The 27,618-nt window shown below is 43.4% G+C and overlaps 2 protein-coding genes across 7 annotated transcripts in view; one reads left to right on the plus strand and one right to left on the minus strand.

Moving 5' to 3' along the window:
* Nucleotides 1-27,618, plus strand: part of LOC106610073 (zinc finger protein 214) — an 844,054-nt gene that overhangs the window by 14,921 nt on the left and 801,515 nt on the right. The gene's annotated exons all lie outside the window — the stretch shown is intronic.
* Nucleotides 12,788-27,618, minus strand: part of LOC106610072 (neurotrophin receptor-interacting factor homolog) — a 437,457-nt gene continuing 422,626 nt past the window's right edge. For both annotated transcript variants that reach the window (XM_045723128.1, XM_045723130.1), the window contains exons 6-7: nucleotides 14,227-14,348; nucleotides 12,788-13,865 (exon numbers count right to left, since the gene is read on the minus strand). In XM_045723128.1, coding sequence (XP_045579084.1) covers nucleotides 12,981-13,865; nucleotides 14,227-14,348 — 1,007 coding nt within the window. In that variant the 3' untranslated portion in view covers nucleotides 12,788-12,980. The remainder of the gene's footprint in view (nucleotides 13,866-14,226; nucleotides 14,349-27,618) is intronic.

Raw genomic sequence — 27,618 nt, forward strand, 5'->3', positions numbered from 1 at the left:
TGCCATGAAAACTCAAACTATTCCTGAGATATTTACCTCTTAGAAACAATTTGAATATCAAACTCAAAAATGACACACACTTACCATAAAATGTGCTATTTGTGATGGTAGCCATTTTGAAGAACCATAAAGAAAAAATGATGGTGACACCCACACGTGATATCATTGAAAAGCCCTGAATGTCCCCTCAAAGGTACAACAGGATCTAACACATGCCAATGATATCACGTGTGGGTGTGTCACCATCATTTTTTCTTTATGGTTCTTCAAAATGGCTAGCATCACAAATAGCACATTTTATGGTAAGTGTGTGTCATTTTTGAGTTTGATATTCAAATTGTTTCTAATAGGTACCGTAAATTCCGGACTATAAGCCGCAACTTCTTTCCCAGGCTTTGAACCTCGCGGCTTAAACAATGACGCGGCTAATATATGGATTTTTCCCGCTTTCTGTGACATGCTCAGTTTTTGGGCGGCATGAAGCTTTCATTAGACCAATGAAATTGCCGAACGAGTTAAGGTCAAACAACTTTTTGGTTTACTGTTTAGATTAAATCGAGCGTTCTCAAACTTCCCATCATTCTAATCACGGTAGTCATTTTGTCACCATCATGGCAAAGACACGGAGAAATGCATATGATGCAGCTTTCAAGTTGAAGGCGATTGATCTGGCTGTTGGAAAAGGAAATAGAGCTGCTGCACGGGAGCTTGGTCTTAATGAGTCGATGATAAGACGTTGGAAACAGCAGCGTGAGGAATTGACTCAGTGCAAAAAGACAACTAAAGCTTACTGCTAATTTTAAATTTTTTGTTACAAGCCGTGTTTCGTTAAAACCTATTTATTTTTGTTACAAGCCGTGTTTCGTTAAAGCCTATTTATTTTTGTTACAAGCCGTGTTTTGTTAAAGCCTGTGTAAAGTTCATTTGTTTCAATGTACCGGTAGGCACCTTATTTATGTTCAAAATATATATATTTTTTAAATTCAGTGGGTGCGGCTTATATTCAGGTGCGCTTAATAGTCCGGAAATTACGGTAAATATCTCAGGAATCAAAAACAAATGTCCATTAGAAAGGATAAAAATGTATTACTGGGTCTCGGGATATTTCAGGAAGACTCCCCTCAGCTATTCATTTGCTTACATGCGCATCCTCATTTATTTGCCATAGAGGAGCTTGTGAGACTTCCCTACGACATTGTTATCCAATTCGGCTCATGTACCGGTAATAACCTCCTCTCTTCTTGTGTCAATCTGCAAAGGCTGCAGGTCCTGGAGGATCGTCTCTGGTGAAGCAGGAGAGGTCTGAAGGAGAGGAGGACCCACGGCACAGCAGAGACATCCAGACTGGAGTATCAGCTGGAGCTCCCCCTGTAGCCACGGATGACCCCACCATCGCCCCAGCGCAGCCCTGGACCCGAAGCAGCGGAACGCTGAACGCCGTCCTCAAGTCAGAAACAGACATCAAGACTTTAACTGTAACACAAAGGCTCTTACACACAGGATCTGACCACAGATCAGACCTAGAGAGACTGGGGCTGGGTAGACTGGGCTGTCCTCCTGCTCCTGGCTCAGAGTATTTACCGGTATTTCAACATAGCCAAAGGACGGTTCATTCCCGTGGAGAGGGTGATACGTTAGCCACTGGCGGTGATGATCTGTCTTGTTCTTACGCTACAGAGATGGACCCTGGCAACATGCCCTTGGGTTTAGAGATACAGACTGATCTGTCTAGAGGGGACTGGAACCGGTACAGTAGTAGTGTATATTCTGAAGGGTGCCTCGATAAGAAAGGGGAGGGTCTGGTCATAGATAAAGTGACTGTGAAAGTGGAGGGAGATATTCCTCCCACATGGAATGCAGATAGTCACCTGGGAGATGGACACTCACAAGGCAGATTTCTTCAATTACAGGGAAAGGTTAGAGACAAATCCAAATGTCCCGACCCACTCCCCTTTACACGGATTCAGGGATCGTGTCCGAGTGTCCACGTCGATGGGGCCTTCCGATTCACACGGCCGCTTCCTTTTCAACAGGGTTAGAGCCCAGGCTCAGGGAGGGGGAGAAACATCAGGCAGTGGTAAGGGAAAACAGTTCCTCTGCATGTTCTGTAACAAAGGCTTCAGCTGCCCCCAGAAGGTGGAGATCCACCAGAGGTTCCACACGGGGGAGAAACCCTTCAGTTGTACTCAGTGTCACATGCACTTTGCCCAGGCTGGTGACCTGAAGAGGCACCAGAGGATCCACACGGGGAGAAACCCTACAGCTGTACCCAGTGTGAGAAGAGGTTCTCCCGCCAGGACCACCTGAGGATGCACCTGAAGGTCCACACGGGAGAGAGGCCGTTCGCCTGTACGCACTGCGGGAAAAGGTTCTCAGAGAGGAGCTACCTCAGAATACACCAGCAGAAAAACCATTCCACTTTATAATATAGAAAGTAAACATTTCACTCTATAACATAGAAAGTAACCATTCCACTCGATGGCTTCTGAAATTTAGATCAAACTCTGAAAATGAATCTTTGTATTTAATGCATTGTTGTCTGCAGAAAAGAGTGTGCAAAACATTTGGAACACCTGCTCTTTCCATGACATAGACTGACCAGGTGAAAACTATGATACCTTATTGATGTCACTTGCTAAATCCACTTCAATCAGTGTAGATGAAGGAAGGGGAGAAGACAGGTGAAAGAATGATTTTTCAGCCTTGAGACAATTGAGACATGGATTGTGCATGTGTGCCATTAGGAGATTGAATGGGCAAAACAAAATATTTAAGTGCCTTTAAATGGGCTATCCTAGTAGGTGCCTGGTTTTTCACGCTCAACAGTTTCCCATGTGTATCTAGAATGATCCACCACCCAAAGGACATCTAGCCAACTTTACACAACTGTGGGAAGCATTGGAGTCAACATAGGCCAGGATCCCTGTGGAACGCTTTCGACTCCTTGTAGAGTCCATGCCCCGATGAATTGAAGCTGTTCTGAGGACAAAGGGGGGTGCAACTCAATATTAGGTAGGTTTCCTAATGTTTTGAACACTCAGTGTATGTTAATGTCATTATTTGGCAACAATTACATCACACCTATCTGATTTAATTAAAATGACTTTGTCAATGACATGTTTGTTCTACATTGTATACAGTGAGCTCCAAAAATATTGAGACATTGACACATTTTGTGTTGTTCTGACTCTGTACTCCAGCACTTTGGATTTTAAATGATGTAATGTCTGAGGTTAAAGTGCAGACTATCAGGTGAACCATTTAGAAATTACAGCACTTTTTGTACATAGTCCCCCCATTTTAGGGGACCAAAGTATTGGGCAAATGCACTTATGTGTATTAAAGTAGTCAAAGGTTTAGTATTTGTTCCCATATTCCTAGTGTGCAATGATTGCATCAAGCTTGTGACTCTACAAACTTGTTGGATGTTTGGGTTGTCTTTCAGTTTATTTTCTGCCCAATAGAAATTATTGGTAAACTCATTTTAATTAGATATGTTGGAACTGTTGCCATAAAATGACAATATATTTTGCTAAAAATGTGAGCGTAGGGTGATTCCCCTAGCGAGTCTTGAACCCAGGCCACAAGCACCAATGACAAATGCCCTAACCACTGTCCCAATAAGGGATATCGCTAGAACATGTGCTTATTGGGCCAGTATTGTTACGCCCTGTCCTGTCCCGAAGAAACCCTACCCCCTCCTCTCTCGGCACTTGTGAAGAGCTGAAACAACTTGATAGGTGTAAGGCTGTAAGCAATAGGGTGAATGCACTTTGAAGTAAATCTCAGCTCTGTTAGCGATTCAGGAGCATCTTTAAATCAGGTTAACATGCCCCACCAACATTAGACAACTATACTGAAAGCCCTTATGTTGCTGAATAAATACATCTAATCAATGAGGAGAATAGTCTGACTAACTGCTACCTGACACAGACATTGTGGTGTAGCAGGAAGAGGTTTTGAGTTAAAATTCCACGTGAGGACTGTTTTAATTATTATTCATGTATAACTGAACATGCATAATATAATCATGTACGTCAAAGTGTGTCTAAAATATGTAAGTTGAAAACACTAGGTTAAAAGCATTGTGTGCAAGTATTCCTGAACAGTCATCGAGCAATGAATGGATAAAAAGGTTATAAGAAGGTTTTTGCTGACATAAATAGAATGTTCCCTAAACAGAAAACTGGACACTCAAACATTAGGGGAACATTGCGGTTAAGATTAAAAAAATGTCTCTCTCTCCCTAGAATAGTCAGCCTTGTAATCTGTATCACCTCTCTCTTCCAGGAGGGTCCAGCGGTGCTGCTGGTGAAGGAGGAGGGGTGTGAGGAGGGTCTGGAGAACCCTGAGGGGACCATGGTCATGGAGGACAACCAGACTGCACCTCCTCCTGAACCTCCAGATGAACCAGCTGAGCAGCACAGGACCACACACAGTCTCACGAGCCCACTGTAAACTACTGTCTGAATATTATTAGGTCAGGGCCCGTATCCTCAAAGCCTCTCAGTGTAGGAGTGCTGATCTAGGATCAGTTTTGTCTTTTAGATCATAGGACAGATGGGGACCTGATCCTAGATCAGCACTCTTTACTCTGAGAATCTTTGTGGATACAAGCCCAGGTCTTGATTAATTTAGTCTTAAAGGGCCCCGCCAGAGGGAAAGGCTGCCCCTATTTCAATGTAATTCCTGTTCTAGAGTGGAAATATTCATTTAGGTTCCACCTCTGAAGAATGATGCAGTGGTGATTTCCAGACTGAGTGGAGAAACAACAACAAATAGGCCACTGACAGCTGTCAGTGTATAACAAAAAAATACCTGACCAATTTATAAATGGTAAAATTGTGTGATCTGTCATTTGTGACTGAGACTTGTAAACGTGTGCTTTATACAATGTACATTTTGTTGATTGCAAGGCATACAATTAAGAGTATTTATTGATCCATTTGAAACAATGTCTAGTTGTGGCCGCAACTGGACTAGATTGTGAACTACTCTTGGCAGAACGCATTGCTTGACTGCCATGAGGGTGATAAGCACATTTGTTCGCAAACTGCAGCCACCCAAACAATTAATTCTCGAGTTTGAGTTTGTTGAGCAGAGGCTGTGTATGTTTTGGTTCTACAAAGCCGTGTCCATCATAACATTCAATAATCAATTAATTGCAGTCATTCTTGCACCATGTGATCAGTTACCAGTTCTAAACAGGTATTTTTCTTTATGCTCATAATCTATTTTCCTGCATGCATATGACAGACAGTTGGTGGTCGGAGCAAATCTCTGGAGCCGCTGAGCCAAAGGAGCGTGTATTAATCCTACTGTAGAACTCATTGCGACCAGCACTACTAGCAGGTCAAACGAACTACTAAAATGAAGGAGTCACTCAGAAAAACAAACCATGACTCGAGTCAGTAAAAAGAGTTGTTAAAACAATTATGAATCGTTTGAACTGCACATCACCAGTAGTGATCCACCAATACAAATTGAAAGAATACGTAAACAGAAGTGAAAAGTGGCTCTTTGGCAATTCCTTGTTTTTATATCAGCTGACAAATGAAATCATCATGTGCAATATAATCAAACTGAACAGCAAGTAACAAGTCCCAATTGGGAGAGGCCAGAGAAAGCCAGACTAGTAAATTGGGCTAAGGAACAGATGTTGGGTATTGGAGAAAGGCCATCAGTGCGTGTTCCGCAAACAATACAGCGGATGAAGGTGGGTCATGAGCGTGGTGAACAGAGAGATGTGGTTATGGACAGCGTGGAAGAAGAGACGAGTGTAGTGGGAAGATGTATGTTGAGGAAGAATGGCGCGAAGTACAAGCCGTACTCTGCTGTCTCTGACGGCTCAGAAATTGAACCTGACGAGAGTGAGGATGAATTACCTGGGGTGGCAGGTTTGGTGAAGACCTCCGAATCCAAGCCTCACCCGATGTTCATGCAAAGGATGATTTTGTCCCAGTTTTGGAAAAAGTGGATCTCTCCGCCCTTTGGCTGACCCATATGTAGTCTCAGGCTGGGTAAAAAATAATTTGGGTACTGTTAAATCGGTGAAGGTAGCTCGAAGTAAACTTAATGATTTTCAGTGTTCCTTCCAGAGGAAGAGGGCGCTTCGCAGAACGCACCTCGGGAGTGTTGAGGTGGAGCAACTGAAATGGAAGATTCCCTGTGTCTGTGACGCCCGCTGTTTGGTGCAACGCAGACACTGCTTGTCCTTTTGATTTTGAAGCAGAGTCTTTACCTAACAAAGTCATGTTAGGATATGTCAGTTATCCCATGAGATCTTATGTGCCTAACCCACTAAGGTGTTTCAGATGCCAAGCTTATGGTCATGTTGCAGCAGCAGTGTGTAGGAGGTAGATTTCGAGATGTGAGAAGTGTGTAGGAGGGCATAGGCTGAAGGAATGTTAGTATCAATTGTGGGGGTGCCCATGTTGCTGGGGATCAGAAGTGCCCAGTGCGAGAGGCCTATTGAGGTTGCCAGAGTCAGAGTAGAACAGAAGGTGTCGTATGCTGAGGCAGTGAAGAGTAGAGGATGATGGGTTAAGGGGGAGTAGTAGGCAAAGGCCAATATAGAGTGATCCGAATTTGTGCTTTAGTAAGGTTGGCTGCTTATCATCCATTGCCATGGTTATCAACTGTACCACAGAAAAGGAACGTAAATCACAGTAAATATATGTTGTGGTGGCAGCTGCAAAGAAGTACTTGGGTGTACAAGGTTTTACTGCAGGCGAGTTACAAGGTGTGTTGAACAAAAGAGTCTGCCTGGTGGAGGATCAGTTAGGGTCAATGTAGTGGACTGGGGTGGTGTTCTTTCTTTAATAGAATAGTCGTATATACAGTACCAGTCAAAGGTTTGGACATCCCTACTCATTCCAGGGTTTTTCTTTATTTTTACTATTTCCTACATTGTAGAATAATAGTGAAGACATCAAAACTATGAAATAACACAATTGGAATCATGTAGTAACCAAAAAAGTGCTAAACAAATCAAAATATAACAGGGAATCTTCCATGATGTAGTCACCTGGAGAGGAAGATGAGGGAGTGGCTAGGTGGGTGAGAGTCACTTTAATTGCATAATGGATCTGTATGTGAACTATGTCCAATTACAAAAAAAACCTTGTTCAGTAATCTCACCTGTTTGCTGGCGGTGAACTGTTGCCATTGAGGATAGCAGTGTTGATCAGATTGAAAAATATCCTATTCCACTTGGTAGTTTTCTGAGTCCATTCCATAGAGCTGTTTATCATGTCTGTCTTATCCACTGCCGCCATTTTGAGGTTAGTCAATCGCACAGTCTGGTTTGATCTTTCTCTCTCCCGTCAGGTGGTCCACCTTCCCTGTGGCCTACAAGTTTGCTGTATGGACAGTAGAGAGGACATGGACGTCTCGTTTGTCATCTCACTTTACTGCCAGCTGTCATTTCCCAATCTTCCTGCTTCCAAATGCCGGCATCCCCTTGTTCAACCGGACTGTGCCACAGGTTGGGAAGGGCCACACAGCTTGGGAAGGGCCACACTTTGCATGTGAGGAGCCCTTCCCACACAGCTTGAGAAGGGCCACACTGTGCGGAGAGCAGTTGCTGGAAGAGTGTGAGACTGCTGTACCAATTGTCCACATGCAAAGTGTGGCCCTTCCCAAGCTGAGGAGCCAGCATGGTCATCACCACAGACCCGGACCCCCCAAGCCTCAATGCTGGATGTCAGTAGTGGACCCTGTGTAGACTATAATGTCCTGGACAAATCCTGTCTTCACACATAACAAAGAACTTGACCCCAAACCTGTGCCTTTTGTAGGGAATATATTGAAGGAATGCCAGCCTACCCTTCCAGAACATCAAGGACTCATCAATGCATAGGTCCTTGTATGGCACAAAGACCTGACCAAATGCTGATGTCAGGCTGATAAGAACATTTCTTATTTTGTGTAAGGGGTCGTTTAGGTTGGCAGTAGCAGGCATGGCAGCAGAACTAGGAAGTGGTTTTGAGAAAAGAGGGTGGCAGAGAAGGGAGTTGCAAACATAGGGAATTCTTCTTTACTCTTCCCATTTGAAGGACTGTCACCAGGAAGGTATACATTTCACTAATTGTGGTCGTCACCCATTTAGTGAGCTTCCTCCTCACTCCTGGCTCTCTCTTCTCCTGTAGCTCCAAGTCATAGCGATTGGTTTCATCCACTATGTCTCGATCCTGTCAGAAACCGCTTGAAGCACTCTGCCTCAGAGGGAGATGGCAAGGGGCTTTGCACTCCAGACTGGGACTCTTCAAAGCAAACAGCAGGGCCAGGAGTGGTGAAATAAGCTGGCGGGCGGCCTACAGCTACCACCTCCTGTACTTCATCTTTGTTGGTCTGCCTCCATCACCACCAGCATCTTCAGAGGGACCTGGGACTTCGTCGGTGGGCAAGAGGCCTTCAGATTTAGGGTTCTCAATGGCCACAAGGATGGGAAGCAGCTCCTTACGGTCAGAATCTGATATCTGACTTTGACTCACTGTCAGAATTTACAAAAATCTCCAGTCGCCTTTTGAAAGACATTGCTAATGCTACATACATAAACAAAACGGAATGTCAGAGGTTACGTGATTGACTGCTGGCACGTGCCACTTGTATCAATAAATCATTATCAGAAAATGGTTTGTGTGGTAGTAATTCATGAATTTACTGTTTTATTCAAATGTTTAAGTACTGGTGACAAATCATGAATTCCGATTCTTGCATAAATTGTAATGGACACGTGTTTAAAATACTTTTTTGAAGGTTGTACTGATTATGATGAGCTAATGCTAAGCTAATTGCCAGCTATGTGTGGAGACATGTTTGTTGACATCTGTCAGACCAAAGATGTTATAAACAAAACAAGATGGTTCACTTATCTTTTGAGTAAACTTACAGAAGTGAATGATGGTAGATGACACACCCTCTTCAACCTGCATATTGAAAACAGACCCAGCTCCTCGTCACCTTTTCTAATCATTGGTTGACGCAAAAAAAAAACAAGGCGGCGAACAAACTTCTCACCGTCGGATTACCATTTTTTAAAATAACTAGCCCAAGATAGATCACAGCCTATAATTTCCAATGGGAATTAGAGGGCAGAACAAGCAAGGAGGGGGCAGAGCCAAGCACGAGCTAGCAAGATCAGCATGTATTTGCATATTTCCGTTAGGGAACGCCTACTCTGAAGTGCGCATGCATTAACTAAATTTGCCCTTACACTCCGGCAAAGGGTAAAGTCTACTCTGTTCGTAACACATTCTAGTTTTGGGAACAGAACTGTATTGAGATCAAATGTTTCATTGATGAGAACATTTTGCAGAACATCAGCCAAAATCCATCTTGTTTCATCTTCTTCCACTGCCAGCCACTGAGCTTCCTTTCACCAACATATTTGGTAGTGAGTGGAAATGCCAAATGGATGCTTCAAATTTATACATCCGGTGAAATATCTGTGTCATTGTTTTATCTGTGGGATTACTTTTGACTTTTAGAATCAAATCAAGCTTTATTTCTATAGCACCGGCTCCCGAGTGGCGCAAGAGGCATTACCTGGTTCGAATCCAGGCTGCATCACATCTGGCCGTGATTGGGAGTCCCATAGGGCGGCACACAATTGGCCCAGCGTCGTCCGGGTTTTGCCGGGGTATGCCGTCATTGTAAATACGAATTTGTTCTTAACTGACTTCCCTAATTAAATAAAGGTTCAAATGTTTTCGTTTTTTTTTACATTTCAGACATGCGCTTCACAGGGAAAAAACTATTAAAATCAAAACGGAAATATTTACTACACAAAACATAAGAGGATAAAAAACAAAATAATAAAAACTGAACGCATAAAAAGCACCCCAAGGAAAAGCAAAGCTAAAAAGGTGTGTTTTAAGATCTCTCTTAAATATGTCCACAGTTTCGGCCCCCCTCGGGTTCTCTGGCCGGCTATTTCAGAGGCAGGGGGCATAGAACTAACGGCTGCCTCTCCATGCCTCTTGGTTCTAGGTTTTGGTATAGTTAAAAAGGCCAGTGCCAGAGAACCTGAGGGACATACTGGGTACATAACTTAAAATGTCTAATATGTATTGGGGTGCACAATCGTGGATTGATTTAATAAACAATCGTTTGGTTAAACAGTACAAATATGACTTACGCAGATCGATCAATATGGCGAAACAAGTACAGGGACAAAGTAAAGGAGGAATTCAGCGGGCCGGACACCAGGCGTATGTGGAAGGGGCTCCTAATGATCATGGACTACAAAAAGAAAGCCAGCCACATCACAGTCCTGGGCTGGCATGGTTACACGTGGTCTGCGGTTGGGAGGCCGGATGGACATACTGCCAAATTCTCTAAAATGACGTTGGAGGCAGCTTATGGTAGAGAAATTAACAAAATTCACTGGCAACAGCGCTGGTGAACATTCCTTCAGTCAGCATGCCAATTGCACACTCCATCAACTTGAGACATCTGTGGCACTGTGTTGTGACACAAATGCACATTTTAGAGTGGCCTTTTATTGTCCCCAGCACAAGGTGCACCTGTGTAATGATCGTGCTGTTTAATCAGCTTCTTGATATGCCACACCTGTCAGGTGGATGGATTGCTTTGGCAAACGTGAAATGCTCACTAACTTGGATGTAACCAAATCTGTGCACAAAATTTGAGAGAAATAAGCTTTCTGTGCATATGGAACATTTCTGAGATCTATTATTTCAGCTCATGGGACGGACCAACACCTTACATGCTGAGGAAGACGTCAGCTTGATGTTGAAACGACAGTCACCAGTCTGAATCCTGTACAATGGATTGAAGTGTGCAATAAGAAATCAATCTCTGCATTGTACTAAACAAAGTCATCGGTGATTGGATCGGCTAACCAATCACAGTATCAAAGCCAATGACGAATTTTCAATCCAACGCTTTACCCACAGGTGTTCTGGCTCTGGCCCAACCCATCAGTTTCTGGACCAATCAAAAACCCTTGATTTTGGAGTAGAATGTTATTTAAAAAAGTCACCCGAACTGAGCTTCTTACTCCTTCCACATAAAATTCTCAAACTCGCAGTTTCCCTAAAAGCACGATGTTCATGACTTTCTTACATGAAACGGGAGGTTTACTTGGCCCCAGACCATCGTTCGGAGACTGACACGTTTTTTTGCTTTAACCCCCGTTTGGCCGAATCAAAAACGAACATAGTATCGCCAGAAAACAGCAGAGGGAGCACGCCCTTATCCACATCGACGGGACCCCAGGGGAGAAGGTGGAAAGCTTCAAGTTCCTCGGCGTACACATCACTGACAATCTGAAATGGTCCACCCACACAGACAGCGTGGTGAAGAAGGCGCAACAGCGCCTCTTCAACCTCAGGAGGCTGAAGAAATTTGGCTTGGCCCCTAAAACCCTCAAACTTTTACAGATGTACAATTGAGAGCATCCTGTATCACCGCCTGGTACGACAACTGCACCGCCCACAACCGCAGTGCTCTCCAGAGGGTGGTGCAGTCTGCACAACGCATCACCAGGGGCAAACTACCTGCCCTCCAGCCGACACCTACATCACCCGATGTCACAGGAAGGTCAAAAAGATCATCAAGGACATCAACCACTCGAACCACGGCTTGTTCACCCCGCTATCATCCAGAAGTCGAGGTCAATACAGGTGCATCAAAGCTGGGACAGAGTCTGAAAAATTGCTTCCATCTTAAGGCCATCAGACTGTTAAATAGCAATCACGAGCCGGCTTCCACACGATTACGCAACCCTGCACCTTAAGAGGCTGCTGCCCTATATACATAGACTTGGAATCACTGTCCACTTTAATAATGTTTACATACTGCGGCAGGTAGCCTAGTGGTTAGAGAATTGGGCCAGTTACCGAAAGGCTGCTGGATCGAATCCCCGAGCTAACAAGGTAAAAATCCGTTGTTCTGCCCGAGCAAGGCAGTTAACTCACTGTTCCCCGGGCGCGGAAGACATGGATGTCAATTATGGCAGCCCCACGCACCTCTCTGATTCAGAGGGGTTGGGTTATTTTCAGTTGAATGCATTCAGTTGTACAACTGACTAGGTATCCCCATTTACTCATCTCATATGTATATACTGTATTCTATTCTACTGTATTTTAGTCAGTTCGACATTGCTCAATCTAATATCTATTTATTAATTCCATTCTTTTACTTTTAGATGTGTGTATTGTTGTGAATCGTTTTTAGATACTACTGCACTGTTGGAGCTAGGAACACAAGCATTTAGCTACACCCGCAACAACATCTGCATGTGACCAATACAATTTGAAGTTAGGGTTGGTCGAAAATTCTCTGTGCTACACCAACAGTACCTAACCTCTAACTCCCAGTAATGGATACCAAAAATCTTTGGTTCAATCACATTATCTGGTGTAACAATCTGTAGCTAGCTTCCACTCAACCTTCTATAGCAGTCTGCGATGCAGCATTTTGCCCCCCCCCACAAAAGTCTTACAATCATCTACTCTTCTCCGCTAGCAGTTGGTGCTTCCGGTTCTCGTTGCATGAGCAGTTCAATTATTCCAATAATCACTATTGCGGCATTGCCTTATCAGTTGAATATTAACTATTACAATCGAGGTATAGGCACGTATAACGCCTCATACATAATGGTTAGCGTCATAGCTCAAAGGATGTGGTTGAAATGAAAAAGGTATGCATGCTGTTCAAATACGCTACTGCTTATTATGTTACACATCAAATCTCCTATTCAGGATGACCATCTTTCAAGCTCAGAGTAGATATGTTTAGAAAGAAGTGTTAGCAAGAATAGAGTAGAAAATAATGACTTTATTCCATCTACATCACCTCAGTAAGGTAAATATTTAACTGTCCTTGTTCTCGCCGGGGTTTACTGTCTCTCTAAAAACAGTTTACGCGAGCCTGTTTCAAATGACAAGTTAAAGTTTTAATGAGGGGTATATGGTTACTCTCTTCACATAACTATGTCACCTAAAGAATGGTTACAATTTCTCCCCATTGTGGACACTCCTATGTCTGGTAAGGTTAGTCAGGAAGGAGAAGCTCTTGTAACATAGTTTGCACTTGAAGGGCCTCTCCTTGGTGTGAACTGTCTGGTGCATCTTCGCAAAGCGCCTCCCACACGTGGGGCAGGTGTACGGCTTGTCGGCATCAGTCCTAATGCTCGGCCTCCCAATGACACCAGAGGAGGTAGAAGCAGGAGCCACCACCCTCAGATGGTTCGTCTTTGAGCTCCCTCCTTGACCTGTAGCCATTGTTTCGGTGTTGTTGGGATTCTGTGCTGTGTTCGAGGCTAGGTAGCGCTTGTGGTAAGCGCCAAACCTGACCCTGTTTGTATTGCTAGGGTAACCATGAGGTAGCTGAGGAAGGCTAGACCCAGGTCCAGGCCCAGACCTTCTATGAACCCATTCCCCAGGCATTAGACGAGACCCTGATGGAGAGGAAAGACTTCCTGTTAGACTCCCACCAGGGGGGTTTCCCACCACTCTCTGTGAAGGCTGAAGCCCAGGATGACCTGCTCTGTCCATCATGGATACTGTGGTGTTTGTATCATAGGAACAAGAGGGTCTATTTCTATCAGCCCCAGGCCCTGCTTCATCCCTGCACTGAGACTGTGAAGAGAAGGGTCTGTGCTTCAGACTGGATCCCTGACTGGAGCCTCTGCCTATCTGATGACCACCAGGACTGTTGTTCAGTCCACCTGTCCACTGGTTGTGTTCTGTGTGGTGGAGTCTCTGTTCCTCGTGGTTCGGTCCTGGTTCCGACTCGGGAAGGAAGAGCGAAGGCTCCTGATCCAGGGTTCTGATCCGGGGCCAGGGTTTGTGACCAGCCACCTCAGATGTCAGCAGGCTCTCATTGACTGCAGACTTTAAACACAAATTGAACAGAAAAGCAATAAGGTTTATATAAGAACCCATTTGCAATACACACAGAAACATGACATTATAAAATGGTAAACACAGTTCAGCCCTAGCCTGACAACTCACACTAAATCCTTCTGCTGCTCTATCGTTAGCAACATTCTTTAGTCTGAGACTGTCGCTCCCTCCGCATACAGACACCTCCCCGTACGCGCAGATCAAATAGACGCCTAGCCCAGGGCTCAGTCAGTCTGTTGTCATGGAGAGTAAGTTCAGATGTTGTTTTGTGTTCGACTATCTGTTTCTGGTTGTTTTTAAAAGTGTTGTTCCACAACCCCGAGTTAAAGACGCTGTCCCATCCACTGACCTCCACTTTGTCGCCTCTGGTCCTGGCCTGCTCAGCGTTGTTGTTCCGTAGGCCCTTGGCTCCACCGGTCTGGGAATTGAAGATGGCTGTCCAGTCACCTCTGTTAGCCTCCATCCAATCACCTGCAGGAAGAGGTTAGAAAATAGACTTTACAAACATGGCAGAGAACTCTACACATGGAGTTTTTTGGTCAATTACCTGGTCCAGTTCATACATTTCTGTGTTTTTGTATGTAAACATAAGTTGCATTGATTTCACTTAATAAATTGTAAAAAATACATAGCTGCGAGCAGCAATGACAAAGTGTAGAATGGCAGGAAACTAGCTTTAAAACTGTATAATGTTCCCTCTGCTCCATGGCAAAATGTGTAGAGTTGCACAAAATTTGCTTTAAAAGCAGCAAAATTGTCTCTGCGGTCAAGAGGAGGTCCTCTAAAATGTTTGGTCGGAGACGGCGCCGTTGGCCACAGAAACTACCCCCCCTCGCTAACTTTGCCACCGCTGCTGAAAGAAAATCTGTGAAAGCGTTACCAAGTTTATTTCTCAATACCACAAGTAAGTGAAGTTTAGTGTAGTGCTGTAGGTTGATTATCTTTGAATGCAGCAGGTAATCAATCTTAGTCCTTAATGTATTGAGTTTATAAACCAATTGTGGGGTCGATTTGATATGACGTTTTCAGCGTTACTGTATTGGTATATTGCGGTCGTCTTTAAATACTGGGACTTTATTTTGTTAAACCTCATTTGAGATGAATTTGTTAAGTCTATGTACCAAATATGGCTTGAATATGATTTGTAGTTTTAGAATTGTTCACTTAACTGTGTGGTTCTTGACTCCTTGTGCATCCCTTTAAGCAAGTCCATGGTGTAGTTACCTGTGTTATGGTGTGAATTTGGTAAGATTTAGGAATTGTATTGATTGTAATATGCAAATTGGAATACACTTCAAGTGTGTACACCATTAGGATTGGGATTCTCCAGAGTTTCTCAAGCCAATTTGTCCAGAGGCAACGAGGTGAAAATGAGGCAATGGTTAAATTCTTAAAGGATGTGAATATATTGTGCCACGGGTGCTAATGACATCTATAGTGCCACCAACTGGTCTGGTGCAGTGACTTTATATGCACACAGCTTCTAAGGTTTCATACCAAATTTCATGGCCCCATGTCCATCAGTTCAGTTCCTATGGACCTGGTGTGATATAGTTCAATCTAGTGGTGTAGCGTGGCCGACCTTAAATGCAGCAACTAATCATTCTAAAATTCATTAGAGGCCAATTCATTGACTCTATATACCTGGAGTACATATATATATATATATATATCTGGAGTCAATCTGACTTATGGTTCATGAGAAGATTTTTAAAAGTCTTTTTCTGCATATATGCTAACGTGCATCTGTAGCAGGTTTCCTCCGGACGTGACACTTGGCATTCAGGCCAGAGTTCAACGTTGGTTTCATCAGACCAGAGAATCTTGTTTCTCATGATCTGAGAGTCCTTTAGGTGCCTTTTGACAAACTCCAAGCGGGATGTTATGTGCCTTTTACGGATTACTTGTTCAGCAGTCTTATGGCTTGGGGGGGGGCTGTTAAGAGGCCTTTTGGACCTAGACTTGGCGCTCTGGTACTGCTTGCTGTGCGATAGCAGAGAGAAGTCTATGACTTGAGTGACTGGAGTCTGACAATTTTTGGGGCCTTCCTCTGACACCGCCTAGTATATAAACTCAGAAAAAAATAAATGTCCCTTTTTCAGGACCCTGTCTTTCAAAGATAATTTGTAAAAATCCAAATCCAAATAACTAAACAGATCTTCATTGTAAAGGGTTTAAACACTGTTTCCCATGCTCAATGAACCGTAAACAATTAATGAACATGCACCTGTGGAACGGTCGTTAAAACACTAACAGCTTACAGACGGTAGGCAATTAAGGTCACAGTTATGAAAACTTAGGACACTAAAGAGGCCGTTCTACTGACTCTGAAAAACACCAAAATAAAAATGCCCAGGGTCCCTGCTCATCTGTGTGAACGTGCCTTAGACATGTTGCAAGGAGGCATGAGGACTGCAGATGTGGCCAGGGAAATAAATTGCAATGTCCGTACTGTGAGACACCTAAGACAGCGCTACAGGGAGACAGGACAGACAGCTGATCGTCCTCGCAGTGGCAGACCACGTGTAACAACACCTGCACAGGATTGGTACATCCGAACATCACACCTGCAGGAACAGGTACAGGATGGCAACAACAACTGCCCGAGTTGCACCAGGATCTCACAATCCCTCCATCAGTGCTCAGAGCAATAGGCTGAGAGAGGCTGAGGGCTTATAGGCCTGTTGTAAGACAGGTCCTCACCAGACATCACCGGCAACAACGTTGCCTATGAGCACAAACCCACCGTCGCTGGACTAGACAGGACTGGCAAAAAGTGCTCTTCACAGACAAGTTGCGGTTTTGTCTCACCAGGGGTGATGGTCGGATTCGCGTTTATCGTCAAATGAATGAGCGTTACACCGAGGCCTGTACTCTGGAGCGGGATCAACTTGGAAGTGGCGGGTCCGTCATGGTCTGGGGCGGTGTGTCACAGCATCATCGGACTGAGTTTGTTGTCATTGCAGGCAATCTCAACGCTGTGCGGTACAGTGAAGACATCCTCCTCCCTCATGTGGTACCCTTCCTGCAGGCTCATCCTGACATGACCCTCCAGCATGACAATGCCACCAGCCATACTGCTCGTTCTGTGCATGATTTCCTGCAAGACAGGAATGTCAGTGTTCTGCCATGGCCAGCGAAGAGCCCGGATCTCAATCCCATTGAGAACGTCTGGGACCTGTTGGATCGGAGGGTGAGGTCTAGGGCCATTCCCTCCGGGAACTTGCAGGTGCCTTGGTGGAAGAGTGGGGTAACATCTCACAGCAAGAACTGGCAAATCTGGTGCAGTCCATGAGGAGGAGATGCACTGCAGTACTTGATGCAGCTGGTGGCCACACCAGATACTGACTGTTACTTTTGATTTGGACCCCCCCTTTGTTCAGGGACACATTATTCAATTTCTGTTAGTCACATGTCTGTGGAACTTCAGTTTGTCTCAGTTGTTGAATCTTGTTATGATCATACAAATATTTACACATGTTAAGTTTGCTGAAAAAAACGCAGTTGACAGTGAGAGGACGTACTTTTTTTGCCGAGTTTAGGTCCTGGATGGCAGGAAGCTTGGCCCCAGTGATGTATTGGGCCGTACACACTACCCTCTGTAGCGCCTTACAGTCGAATGACAAGCAGTTGCCATACCAGGCGGTGATGAAACCGGTCAGGATGCTCTCGATGGTGCAGCTGTAGAACTTTTTGAGGATCTGGGGACCCATGACAAATCTTTTCAGTCTCCTGAGGGGGAAAAAGTTGTTGTCGTGCCCTCGTCACTACTGTCTTGGTGTGTTTGGACCATAATAGTTTGTTGGCGATATGGACCAAGGAACTTGAAACTCTCGACCTGCTCCACGACAACCCTGTTGATGTTAATGGGGGGCCTGTATGGCCCTCCTTTTCCTGTAGTCCACGATCATCTCATATTGAGGAAAAGGTTGTTGTCCTGGCACCACACTGCCAGGTCTCTGACCTCCTCCCTGTAGGCTGTCTCATCGTTGTCGGTGATCAGGCCTACCATTGTTGTGTTGCCTGCAAACTTAATGATGATCTTGAAGTTGTGGGTGAACAAGTAGTACAGGAAGGGACTAAGCACGCACCCCTGGATGCGGCCCGTCAGGAAGTACAGGATCCAGTTGCAGATGGAGGCGTTTAGTCCCAGGGTGATGAGCTTTGTGGGCACTATGGTGTTGAACGCTGAGCTGTAGTCAATGAACAGCATTCTCACCGGTGTTCCTTTTGTCCAGGTGGGAAAAGGCAGTGTGAAGTGCGATTGAGAATGCGTCATCCGTGGATCTGTTGGGGCAGTATGCAAATTGGAGTGGGTCTAGAGTTTCCGGGAAGATGGTGTTAATGTGAGCCATGACCAGCCTTTCAAAGCACTTCGTGGTTACGGACGTGAGTGCTATGGGGCGGTAGTCATTTAGGCAGGTTACCTTTGCATTCATGGGCACAGGGTGGTCTGCTTGAAACATGTGAGTATTACAGACCCGGTCAGGGAGAGGTTGAAAATGTCAGTGAAGACAATTGCCAGTTGGTACGCGTATGCTCTTGACTACATGCCCTGGTAATCTGTCTAGCCCTGCGGTCTTGTGAATGTTGACCTGTTTAAAAGTAGTGATGCACCGATGCAACATTTTCTGCCGATACCGATATCCAATATTTTCCTTGCCCAAAACAAAAACCGATACTTAACATTTTTGCAGCCTTCTATGCATTTCTAGTACAGTTAAATAGTTAACACACACACATGGATACAGCGGTCTAAGGCACTGCATCTCAGTGCAAGAGGCGTCACTACAGTCCCTGGTTCGAATCCAGGCTGTATCACATCCGGCCATGATTGGGAGTCCCATAGGGCGGCGCACAATTGGCCCAGCGTCGACCGGGTTTTGCTAGGGTAAGCCGTCATTGTAAAGAAGAATTTGTTCTTTACTGACTTGCCTAGTTAAATCAAGGTTGCACACACACACACACACACACACACACAGACCAAATAGTTATTTTGTTGGCATTTACGTATGTCCCCATTACCAGTAAAACATCATCAAAACCTATTTCTTTCACTTACTTGCTGTGCTGTTTTGTTGTTCATTTGTTCAGTCGTTTCATTCTCAACCAGGATTGCCTCATACATGTCAAGCAGTGAAGTTTCAGCTCTGTCTGTGTATGTAATATTTCATGTAAACCCTGTTTCTTGTCTGCATCGAAGTAGTGGTCCTTGTACATAGCATCGAGCATGGTGGCGACACAGTAAAGAGAGAATGCCACCGAATCGCTTGTTCATTATGTGGGCAGTTTTGTTGCCGGGGAAAACTGTTGTCAAGGGCAACTGTTTCATTCGCCAATGTAGGCCAGCAAAAACATCCACCTCGTCGGGAAAAGGGGCCATCTTCAGTCCATAGAAACTAGTCAGCACTAACATCGCACACTAGCTGCTAGCTAACTGGTTAGCTTAGCATTGGCGAAGTCAGAATGGGCGTTAGAATTAGGAATTACAATACTACACTGAACAAAAATAAATGCAACATGTAAAGTGTTTGTCCCATGAGCTGAAAAAAAGACCCCAGAAATGTTCCATACGCACATAAAGCTTCTCAAATTGTGCACATTTGTTTACATCCCTGTCAGTTTTGACGAGCAGGCGTTTCATTGCCATGACAGAGGGTATCACGTCTGCTGCAGGCGCAGTTGATGAGCTTATTTCGCAAGTCAGTTGTTCAAATGGAGCTAGCTAGTGTGTTCATGTTTCCAAGTTTCAAACACGTTCTCAAATGCCATTTGAAATGGCAGCAGAGGTATGACAACCAGCATATTCATGAGCATGCAATACGACTTTCCTCAGTACAAAATCCTCGATGACCCACTGTGCTGTCAGACTCAGCACGCTCATGGGGCTGATATCGCTGGTCCAAATGTCAGTCGTGAAGCTAATAGCAGTGACGCTATTACTGTGTAACTCTGGAAGCACATCATCTTAAAAATAGTAAAAAATATATAAAAAAGTTGCTCGGTGCTCGACCAGTCGGCGAAAGCCAACATCACCCACGACAGAGAATGGTTATTTGTCAAGGGCAATGAATTCCATTATCTTAGCATTTAATGGATTTCACCTTTGAGTTGTCTCGCTATCCCATGGTGTTTATACTTGAGCACTATTGTTTGTACAGATGAACGTGGTACCTTCAGGCGTTTGGAAATTGTTCCCAAGGATGAACCAGACTTGTGGAGGTGTACAATTTTTTTTTCTGAGGTCTTCGCTGATTTTTTTTGATTTTCCAATGATGTCAAGCAAAGAGGCACTGAGCTTGAAGGTAGTCCTTGAAATACATCCACAGGTACACCTCCAACTGACTCAAATTATGTCAATTAGCCTATCAGAAGCTTCTAAAGCCATGACATAATTTTCAGGAATTTTCCAAGCTGTTTAAAGACACAGTCAACTTAGTGTATGTAAACTTCTGACCCACTGGAATTGTGACACAGTGAATTATAAGTGAAATAATCTGTAAATAATTGTTGGAAATATTACTTGTGTCATGCACAAAGTAGATGTCCTAACCGACTTGCCAAAACTATAGTTTGTTAACAAGAAATTTGTGGAGTGGTTGAAAAACGAGTTTTAATGACTCCAACCTAAGTGTATGTAAACTTCCGACTTCAACAGTAGCTGTTCTGGAAAGAGCCAAGAACTTGAGAGGAACGTACATCTTCCTCAATAACTCTATCCTGAAGTTGTCCGCCAGAAGAGGAAAGAACTGATCCCAGCTATGAAAGCTGCCAGAGCACGTGGGGACATTGCTTACATCCGCTATGACCGGCTCATTGTCCACCCTCCCAGAAGCCTGGGGGGGGGATGAGAAACCCAAGCCTATGGGTTCGTAGCTTCAACCCCGCACAGCACACACACACACACACACAAATTAATAAATGGACTACTGAATGTACATATATATTTTTTTCTTGCTTTGTTTGCTCTTTTTATGTCAGGTATTATTGAAGTGTTGTGGTTGCAGGTTCACTTGGCACATCTAAAGCCTTTTCTCTTGGGGTGTTGCTATAGGCCACCAAGTGCGAACAGTCAGTATCTAAATAATGTGTGTGAAATGCTTGATAGTGTACGTGATGTAAATAGAGAGGTCTACTTTCTTGAGGACCTGAATATTGACCGGTTTTCATCAAGCTGTCCGCTCAAGTGGAAGCTTCTTACTGTAACCTATGCCTGTAATCTGGTTCAGGTTATTAATCAACCTACAAGGGTGTTTACAAACACTACAGGAACAAGATCATCCACATGTATCAATCACATTTTTACTAATACTGTAGAACTTTGTTCTAAAGCTGTGGATGCATTGGATGCAGTGATCACCATATGTGACCTGTTTCAGGAAACTAGGCATATGTCACAAGTCACGACTTCACAAGAGAGCCAATGAAACGTTTTGTTTTTATCAAAATGTGAAATTTGATGTGCCTTAATAACAAACTTGTATGCCATCTGTAAATACGAATACAATTGTTAAATTACGAGCCTTGTTGGTTCAGCCACAGAAAAAGCCAGCAACCTTCCCACTAGCCAAGATTGGCTGAGATAATGAGTGGGCTGGACATGCCGAGAGAGGAGTTCGGATTGGTCTGCCATATAGAGGGCTTCTGTCTATTTCAGATGGTCAGTCTGTGTTGGTAATCCTGTCGAACATGGCTTTAAAAAATATATATATTGCGTAGTGGAGCTGCATAAGTGTTGCTCTCCACTTTCTGGAGGATCGAGTTTTGAAATCAGTGGAATTAGAGTATGATAGCTAAAGAGATGGAGAAAACACCTGTCTCCGGATTACATCTTTAAACTAAGGGCAACCGTGGCATGGCATCCGTGACAGAGAGATGCGTCCATCATGCATGATGATGTATACGGGTAAGATAGTCTAGCGTTACCGAGCTACATTTTCAGATATTACACGCTTCTAACAGAAAGTGGTTTCATTTCAAGCTAAAGTGTACTGTTTGCTTTGCTAGCTAACATTGGGCTTTAACACTGATCCTGGTTGGTTAGCTCCCAGCAGATCCATGCAGGGTAGTAACGACATGATTTGGCACTATGTTCATTGTTGTTTAACTAGCTAACGTTAGCTGGCTGTCTCGTTAGCTAACGTTATGTGACGTGTGTGTGATCTTACACGTTGTTTACCTACCTAGCTACATGTCTTGAGCTAAAGTGTACAACACCTGTTGAATATGACCGGTGTCAGTAAACGTCGTCAAAAAAGCGCAATGAAATTGTTCGCCAGCAGAGCTGGTTAGGCCGTTTTCATATTATCCAGAGGTAAACAAATCATCGGCCAAAGCATCAAGTGTGGGCTCTGAATGCTCCGAGAGCGAAACGAGATGTGTGGGGCTAAAGCTTTAGAGGGTGTGAACGATGCTGAATGGGTGCAGACAAAGAAGAGCTCTTCACTAAATACCAAAACATTCAAAAAATGCAGTGTATGATATACCATTTGGTAGCTCTACTTTTATCAAACATTTTCATTTTTTTTTACTTTTATCCAAATTTTTCTACATAAGACCGAATCCAGATGGTGAGTCACATATAGTGGCTATATCCAGGAAAGCCAAAGTTCCAACAGCTGGGCCTAAAATAGTGTATGAGAGATCATCCAAAAGATTTTGCTGTGACTCTTATGTGGATGATTTTATTTGTTGGTCTGATGTGATTAATGAAGACCATCCAGACACCGCACTTCTTCCAATTATTGATTAACATGCACCTGTCAATAAACTAACTGTTAGGACTCTTAAGGCTCCATGGATTGATGAGGAATTTTATGACTATGGTTGAAAGAGATGTGGCAAAAGGAGTGGCTAATAAGTCTGGCTACACATCTGACTTAATGCAAATTGAGAAATTATGTATACAACAAAAGAAGAAACTGTATTATGAAGCCATGATCAATAATATAAAGAATGTTGGAAAAAGACTGGAGTACTTTAAATGAAATTATGGGCAGAAAGACTAATTCAACTCCAACTTTCATCGAATCAAATGGCTTATTCATCACAAAACCATTTGATGTTGCCAATTATGTTAATGATTACTTCATTGGCATAGAGGGCAAAGTTAGGCAGGAAATTCCAACAATGAACAGTGAGCCATTGTATTCATGCATAAAAAAACAAATAATGAAAGAAAAACATTGCAAGTTTGAATTCTGTAAAGTTAGTGTGGAAGAGGTAGAAAAATTGTTATTGATCAATAATGACAAACCTCCTGGCATTGACAATTTAGATGGAAAGCTACTGAGGATGGTAGCTGACTATAGCCACTCCTAAGGGGTCATATATTTAATCTGAGCCTAGAGGCCTGAAGGAAACCAAAGTAATTCTGCTACCCAAGAGTAGTAAAGAGGCCTTTACTGGTTCTAACAGCGGACCTATAAATGTTTATTTTTTAAATTTAACTAGGCAAGTCAGTTAATAACAAATTCTTATTTACAATGACGGCCTACCGGGGAACAGGGGCAGAATGACAGATTTTTACCTTGTCAGCTCGGGGATTCGATCCGCAACCTTTCGGTTACCGGCCCAATGCTCTAACCACTAGGCTACCTGCCGCGAAGCTTTCTGCCAGCTCTTAGCAAACTGTTGGAAGAAATTGTGTTTGACCAAATACAATGCAACAACTCTGTAAACAAATTAACAACAGACTTTCAGCATGCTTATAGAGAAGGGCGCTCAACATGTACTGACACAAATGACTGATTGGTTAAACAAAATTGATAATAAGAAGATTGTGGGAGCTGTACTGTTAGATTTATTGACCATAACCTGTTGTTGAAAAAAACTTGTGTTATGGCTATCTAATAGAACTAAAGGGTTTTCTTTCATGTCAAACATGTAAAATGTGATGTACCACAGGGCAGCTCTCTAAGCCCTCTATTCTACTTTTACCAATGACCTGCCACTGGCATTAAACATGTGTCCATGTATGCTGATGATTCAACCATATACGCATCAGCAACCACAGCTAATGAAGTCACTGAAACCCTTAACAAAGACTTGCAGTTTGTTTTCGAATGGTTGACCAGTATTAAACTGGTCCTGAACATCTCTAAAACTAAGAGCATTGTATTTGGTACAAATCATTCCCTAAGTTCAAGACCTCAGCTGAATCTGGTAATGAATGGTGTGGCTGTTGAACAAGTTGAGGAGACTAAATGACTTGGTGTTACCTTAGATTGTAAACTGTCACGGTCAAAATATATAGTAGATCAATGGATGTAAAGATGGGGAGAGGTCTGCCCATAATAAAGAGATGCTCTGCTTTTTTGACACCACACTCCAAAAAGCAAGCTCTAGTCTAATCTTGATTATTGTCCAGTCGTGTGGTCCAGTGCTGCAAGGAAATACCTAGTTAAGCTGCAGCTGGCCCAGAACAAAGCAGCACATCTTGCTCTTCATTGTAAATCAGAGGGCTGATATACATACTATGCATGCCAGTCTCTCTTGTCTAAGAGTTGAGGAGAGACTGACCGCATCACTTCTTTTTATAGGAAATATTAATGTGTTAAATCCCAAATTGTTTGCATAGTCAACTTACACACAGCTCTGACACATACACTTACCCCACCAGACAGGCGACACAGTCCCCAAATCCAGAACAAATTCAAGAAAGCATACAGTATTATATAGAGCCATTACTGCATGGAACTCTGTTCCATCTCATATTGCTCAAATAAACAGCAAACCTGGTTTCAAAAAACAGATAAAGCAACACCTTACGGCACAACGCCTCTCCCCTATTTGACCTAGATAGTTTGTGTGTATGCATTGATATGTAGGCTGTGTGCCTTTAAAAAAAACGAATGTAGTTCTGTCCTTGGGCAGTTCTTGTCTATTAATGTTCTGTATTGTCATGTTTCATGTTTTCTGTGGACCCCAGGAAGAGTAGCTGCTGCTTTTGCAACAGCTAATGGGGATCCTAATAAAATACCAAATCAAAAGCAGGAATAGGCAGCAAAGGTGCAACCGGCTCAGCATGGTTCGGTTGACCCATCCTCTGGCAAACATAACAGGATTTAATTTAAGACAACGTCCTGTTTCAGACCAGGACAGAAGAAGTTACGCAAGATACGTTTATACGTCTTGTTGACCCCAAGATGGCCTGCCATAATACCATTGTGAGCCAACCTCAGTATCTCTTGTCGAAGCGTAACTGGAACGACAACTTGAGAAACACTGGGCCAATCGTACTGCCCAGAAGTGGCACGAAAACTCAATTTCCTCATTAGAACACCATCTCTGTCAAACCCCTGCTCTGGATGTATCTCAGCAAAAAGAGGGGAGAGGGAAACATCTTTACTCTGTTCAGCAATCAACTACTTCCTCCTAGACATCGAAGTATCAACTGTAGGGACCCTCTCTTCCTTCAGTGGTCCTACAAACTCACTCATCTTTGGAGTTTTCAAAGGAGAGGTCAACTCAGGAGGTTTAGCGAAATCAGGATCACCAATAAACGTCTCGGACAGATTGACCATGGTGGGATTGCTGACATCCTCTAGACTTGCTCCCGACGACTTTCTTAGATATAGCACGTGTAACGGAACACGCTAGGGTCATTTTCTGATAACCCATCAGGTTCCTCTACCCTGGGTTCCTTACAAAAGACAGGATTTGGCACAACCTTCCCTCGAGCAAAATCGTTTCCCAAAATGAATGAGACCCGCATCACCGGTAGGCTAGGCCTCACTCCAACGACAACAGAACCAACACACTGTAACCAGTTGCTGAAGTGTCAGACAAAGGCAAGACACCTTCCAAAATGAAGGACTGGGCTGCCCCAGTGTCTCGCAGTATCTTCACTGGCTGCTTAACAGCATCACCACTCTGCAGAGACACAAACCCATCTGAAACAAAGAGTTCATACACATCTGATCCAAAATCTTGTTTAGTGGGTACACAAGTCCCAACCGGAGACTTAATGGGCCGGAGTGCACCCAGAAGACAAAATTGCTTTTTTCTCTCTCAATTTTTCTGTTTCAACTTAGGACACAGAGACAAGGTGTCACGGCAGTAATGACAAACTGGCGGACACGAAAAAAAACATTTATGTTGATCTTTATCTTTGGGCGCTGTAGAAAAGGACTGAAACCTTAAAGGAGGTGACTTCTCTGGATTTCTTTTTGAATAAAGATAACTACTGGGTACTTTGTTTGAAGATGAGTTTGTGTTGACACAAAACTATCTGTGAAGAACTGCAGCTTTCTCAAGAGAGAGATCCTTGTGCTCATAAATGTAGGTAGCAACCCTTTCATAAACACCATTTTTAATTGCTCGAGAAGCATGAGTGTCTTTAAATCCTCAAGGTCCTTAAACCACACAACCGATCAAAAAGACATGCTTGTTCCCTTTGCGAACTCAACATGGCTTTGTGATTCTGTCTTTCGTAATTTACAGAACTGTCGTCTGTATGCCTCTGGGACCAACTCATAAGCCCAAAGGATAGCAGATTTAACAGTCAATCTGAACTCTTGTCAAGAGAAAGCGGCGTAGACTGAGCTTTTCCCACAAGAACACTTGAGGAGCAGTGAACAAATATTTAGTGGCCATTTTAGGTACAAGACGGTACAAGAAGGCTGTTCTGACCTAGATCAAACTCTGTTGAGGGTGCAGGATGGCCTGACTGGATTCGGAGTGCTTCCAGATCCATCTCAATCGAATGGCATGCGCATGTTCCTCTTGTTCTAATCTGGCTGCAAGTTCTCTTTCTTTTGACTTGTGCTCGAGCTCAAATTTTTGTTGTTCAAGCTCTAATTGTTGTTGCTCCAACTTTGCTTTTAGTTCTAACTCCCTTAGTTGCACGACAATGGGATGTACTCTACTACCCGTAGCGCCCTTTTCATCAGCCTCTCTCTCCGAGAGGATTTCCTCCTCCACCAAAACAGTACCAATCAAATCTTTGGCTACTACTTTTGGATAGCCAGATGCCACTTTGATGCTTTGCAAGGACGAGCAGATTCACCTTTGTACATTTATCTAGCATCTCCCATGTAGGGTTTTCCACAAATGCTTCCAACTTAAAGTCCATGGCTTTATTTTAATTTTAATTAGCCTATGTGTTTATGCAACTTTCAAAATGATTCCACCAATCTTATAACCCCTCAAGGTCAGTGACAAACTCAACCACAAAATGGGAGCACTCAAATATCTTGGCACAGCAGAGCTTCAGAGTAGGTGACTAGAGCGACTACCATATTCATGGGAAACAATATTTTTGTAACTCATCCATATTTTGACCAATCCCTTAGTTTGAGAAAAGCTAAGTTAACACATGTAACATGGGCCTACATTCCAAATTGGTGTCATTTGGCCCTATGGTTTATGAGAAAGATTTGTAAAGTATTTTTGTCATATTTTAGCTTATTAGCATATGTACTAATATGCATCTACAGGTATAGTGTGGCAATCCTTTGAATGCCTCAATGTTATTTTCTCAAACTCTTTAGGTACTATTGTGATGAGCCCACAGACCAAATTTGGAGTGAATCTGACTTAGTCCATGAGAAGATTTGTAACATTTATTTTAAGCGTTACATAGACAAAAGTAAATTGTTAGTTTCCTTATTTTTTAAGATATCAATGCCAAACATAGTTCATCATAGTAATGTCTTTCATGACCCTAAAACGTTTCAGATTGATAGGCCATTGTGGAGTGGATTTACAAAGGATTTCATTAAATGGACACGTAAAATCT

The sequence above is a fragment of the Salmo salar genome, chromosome ssa08 (assembly GCF_905237065.1).
Source record: "Salmo salar chromosome ssa08, Ssal_v3.1, whole genome shotgun sequence".
NCBI classification, from domain to species: domain Eukaryota; kingdom Metazoa; phylum Chordata; class Actinopteri; order Salmoniformes; family Salmonidae; genus Salmo; species Salmo salar.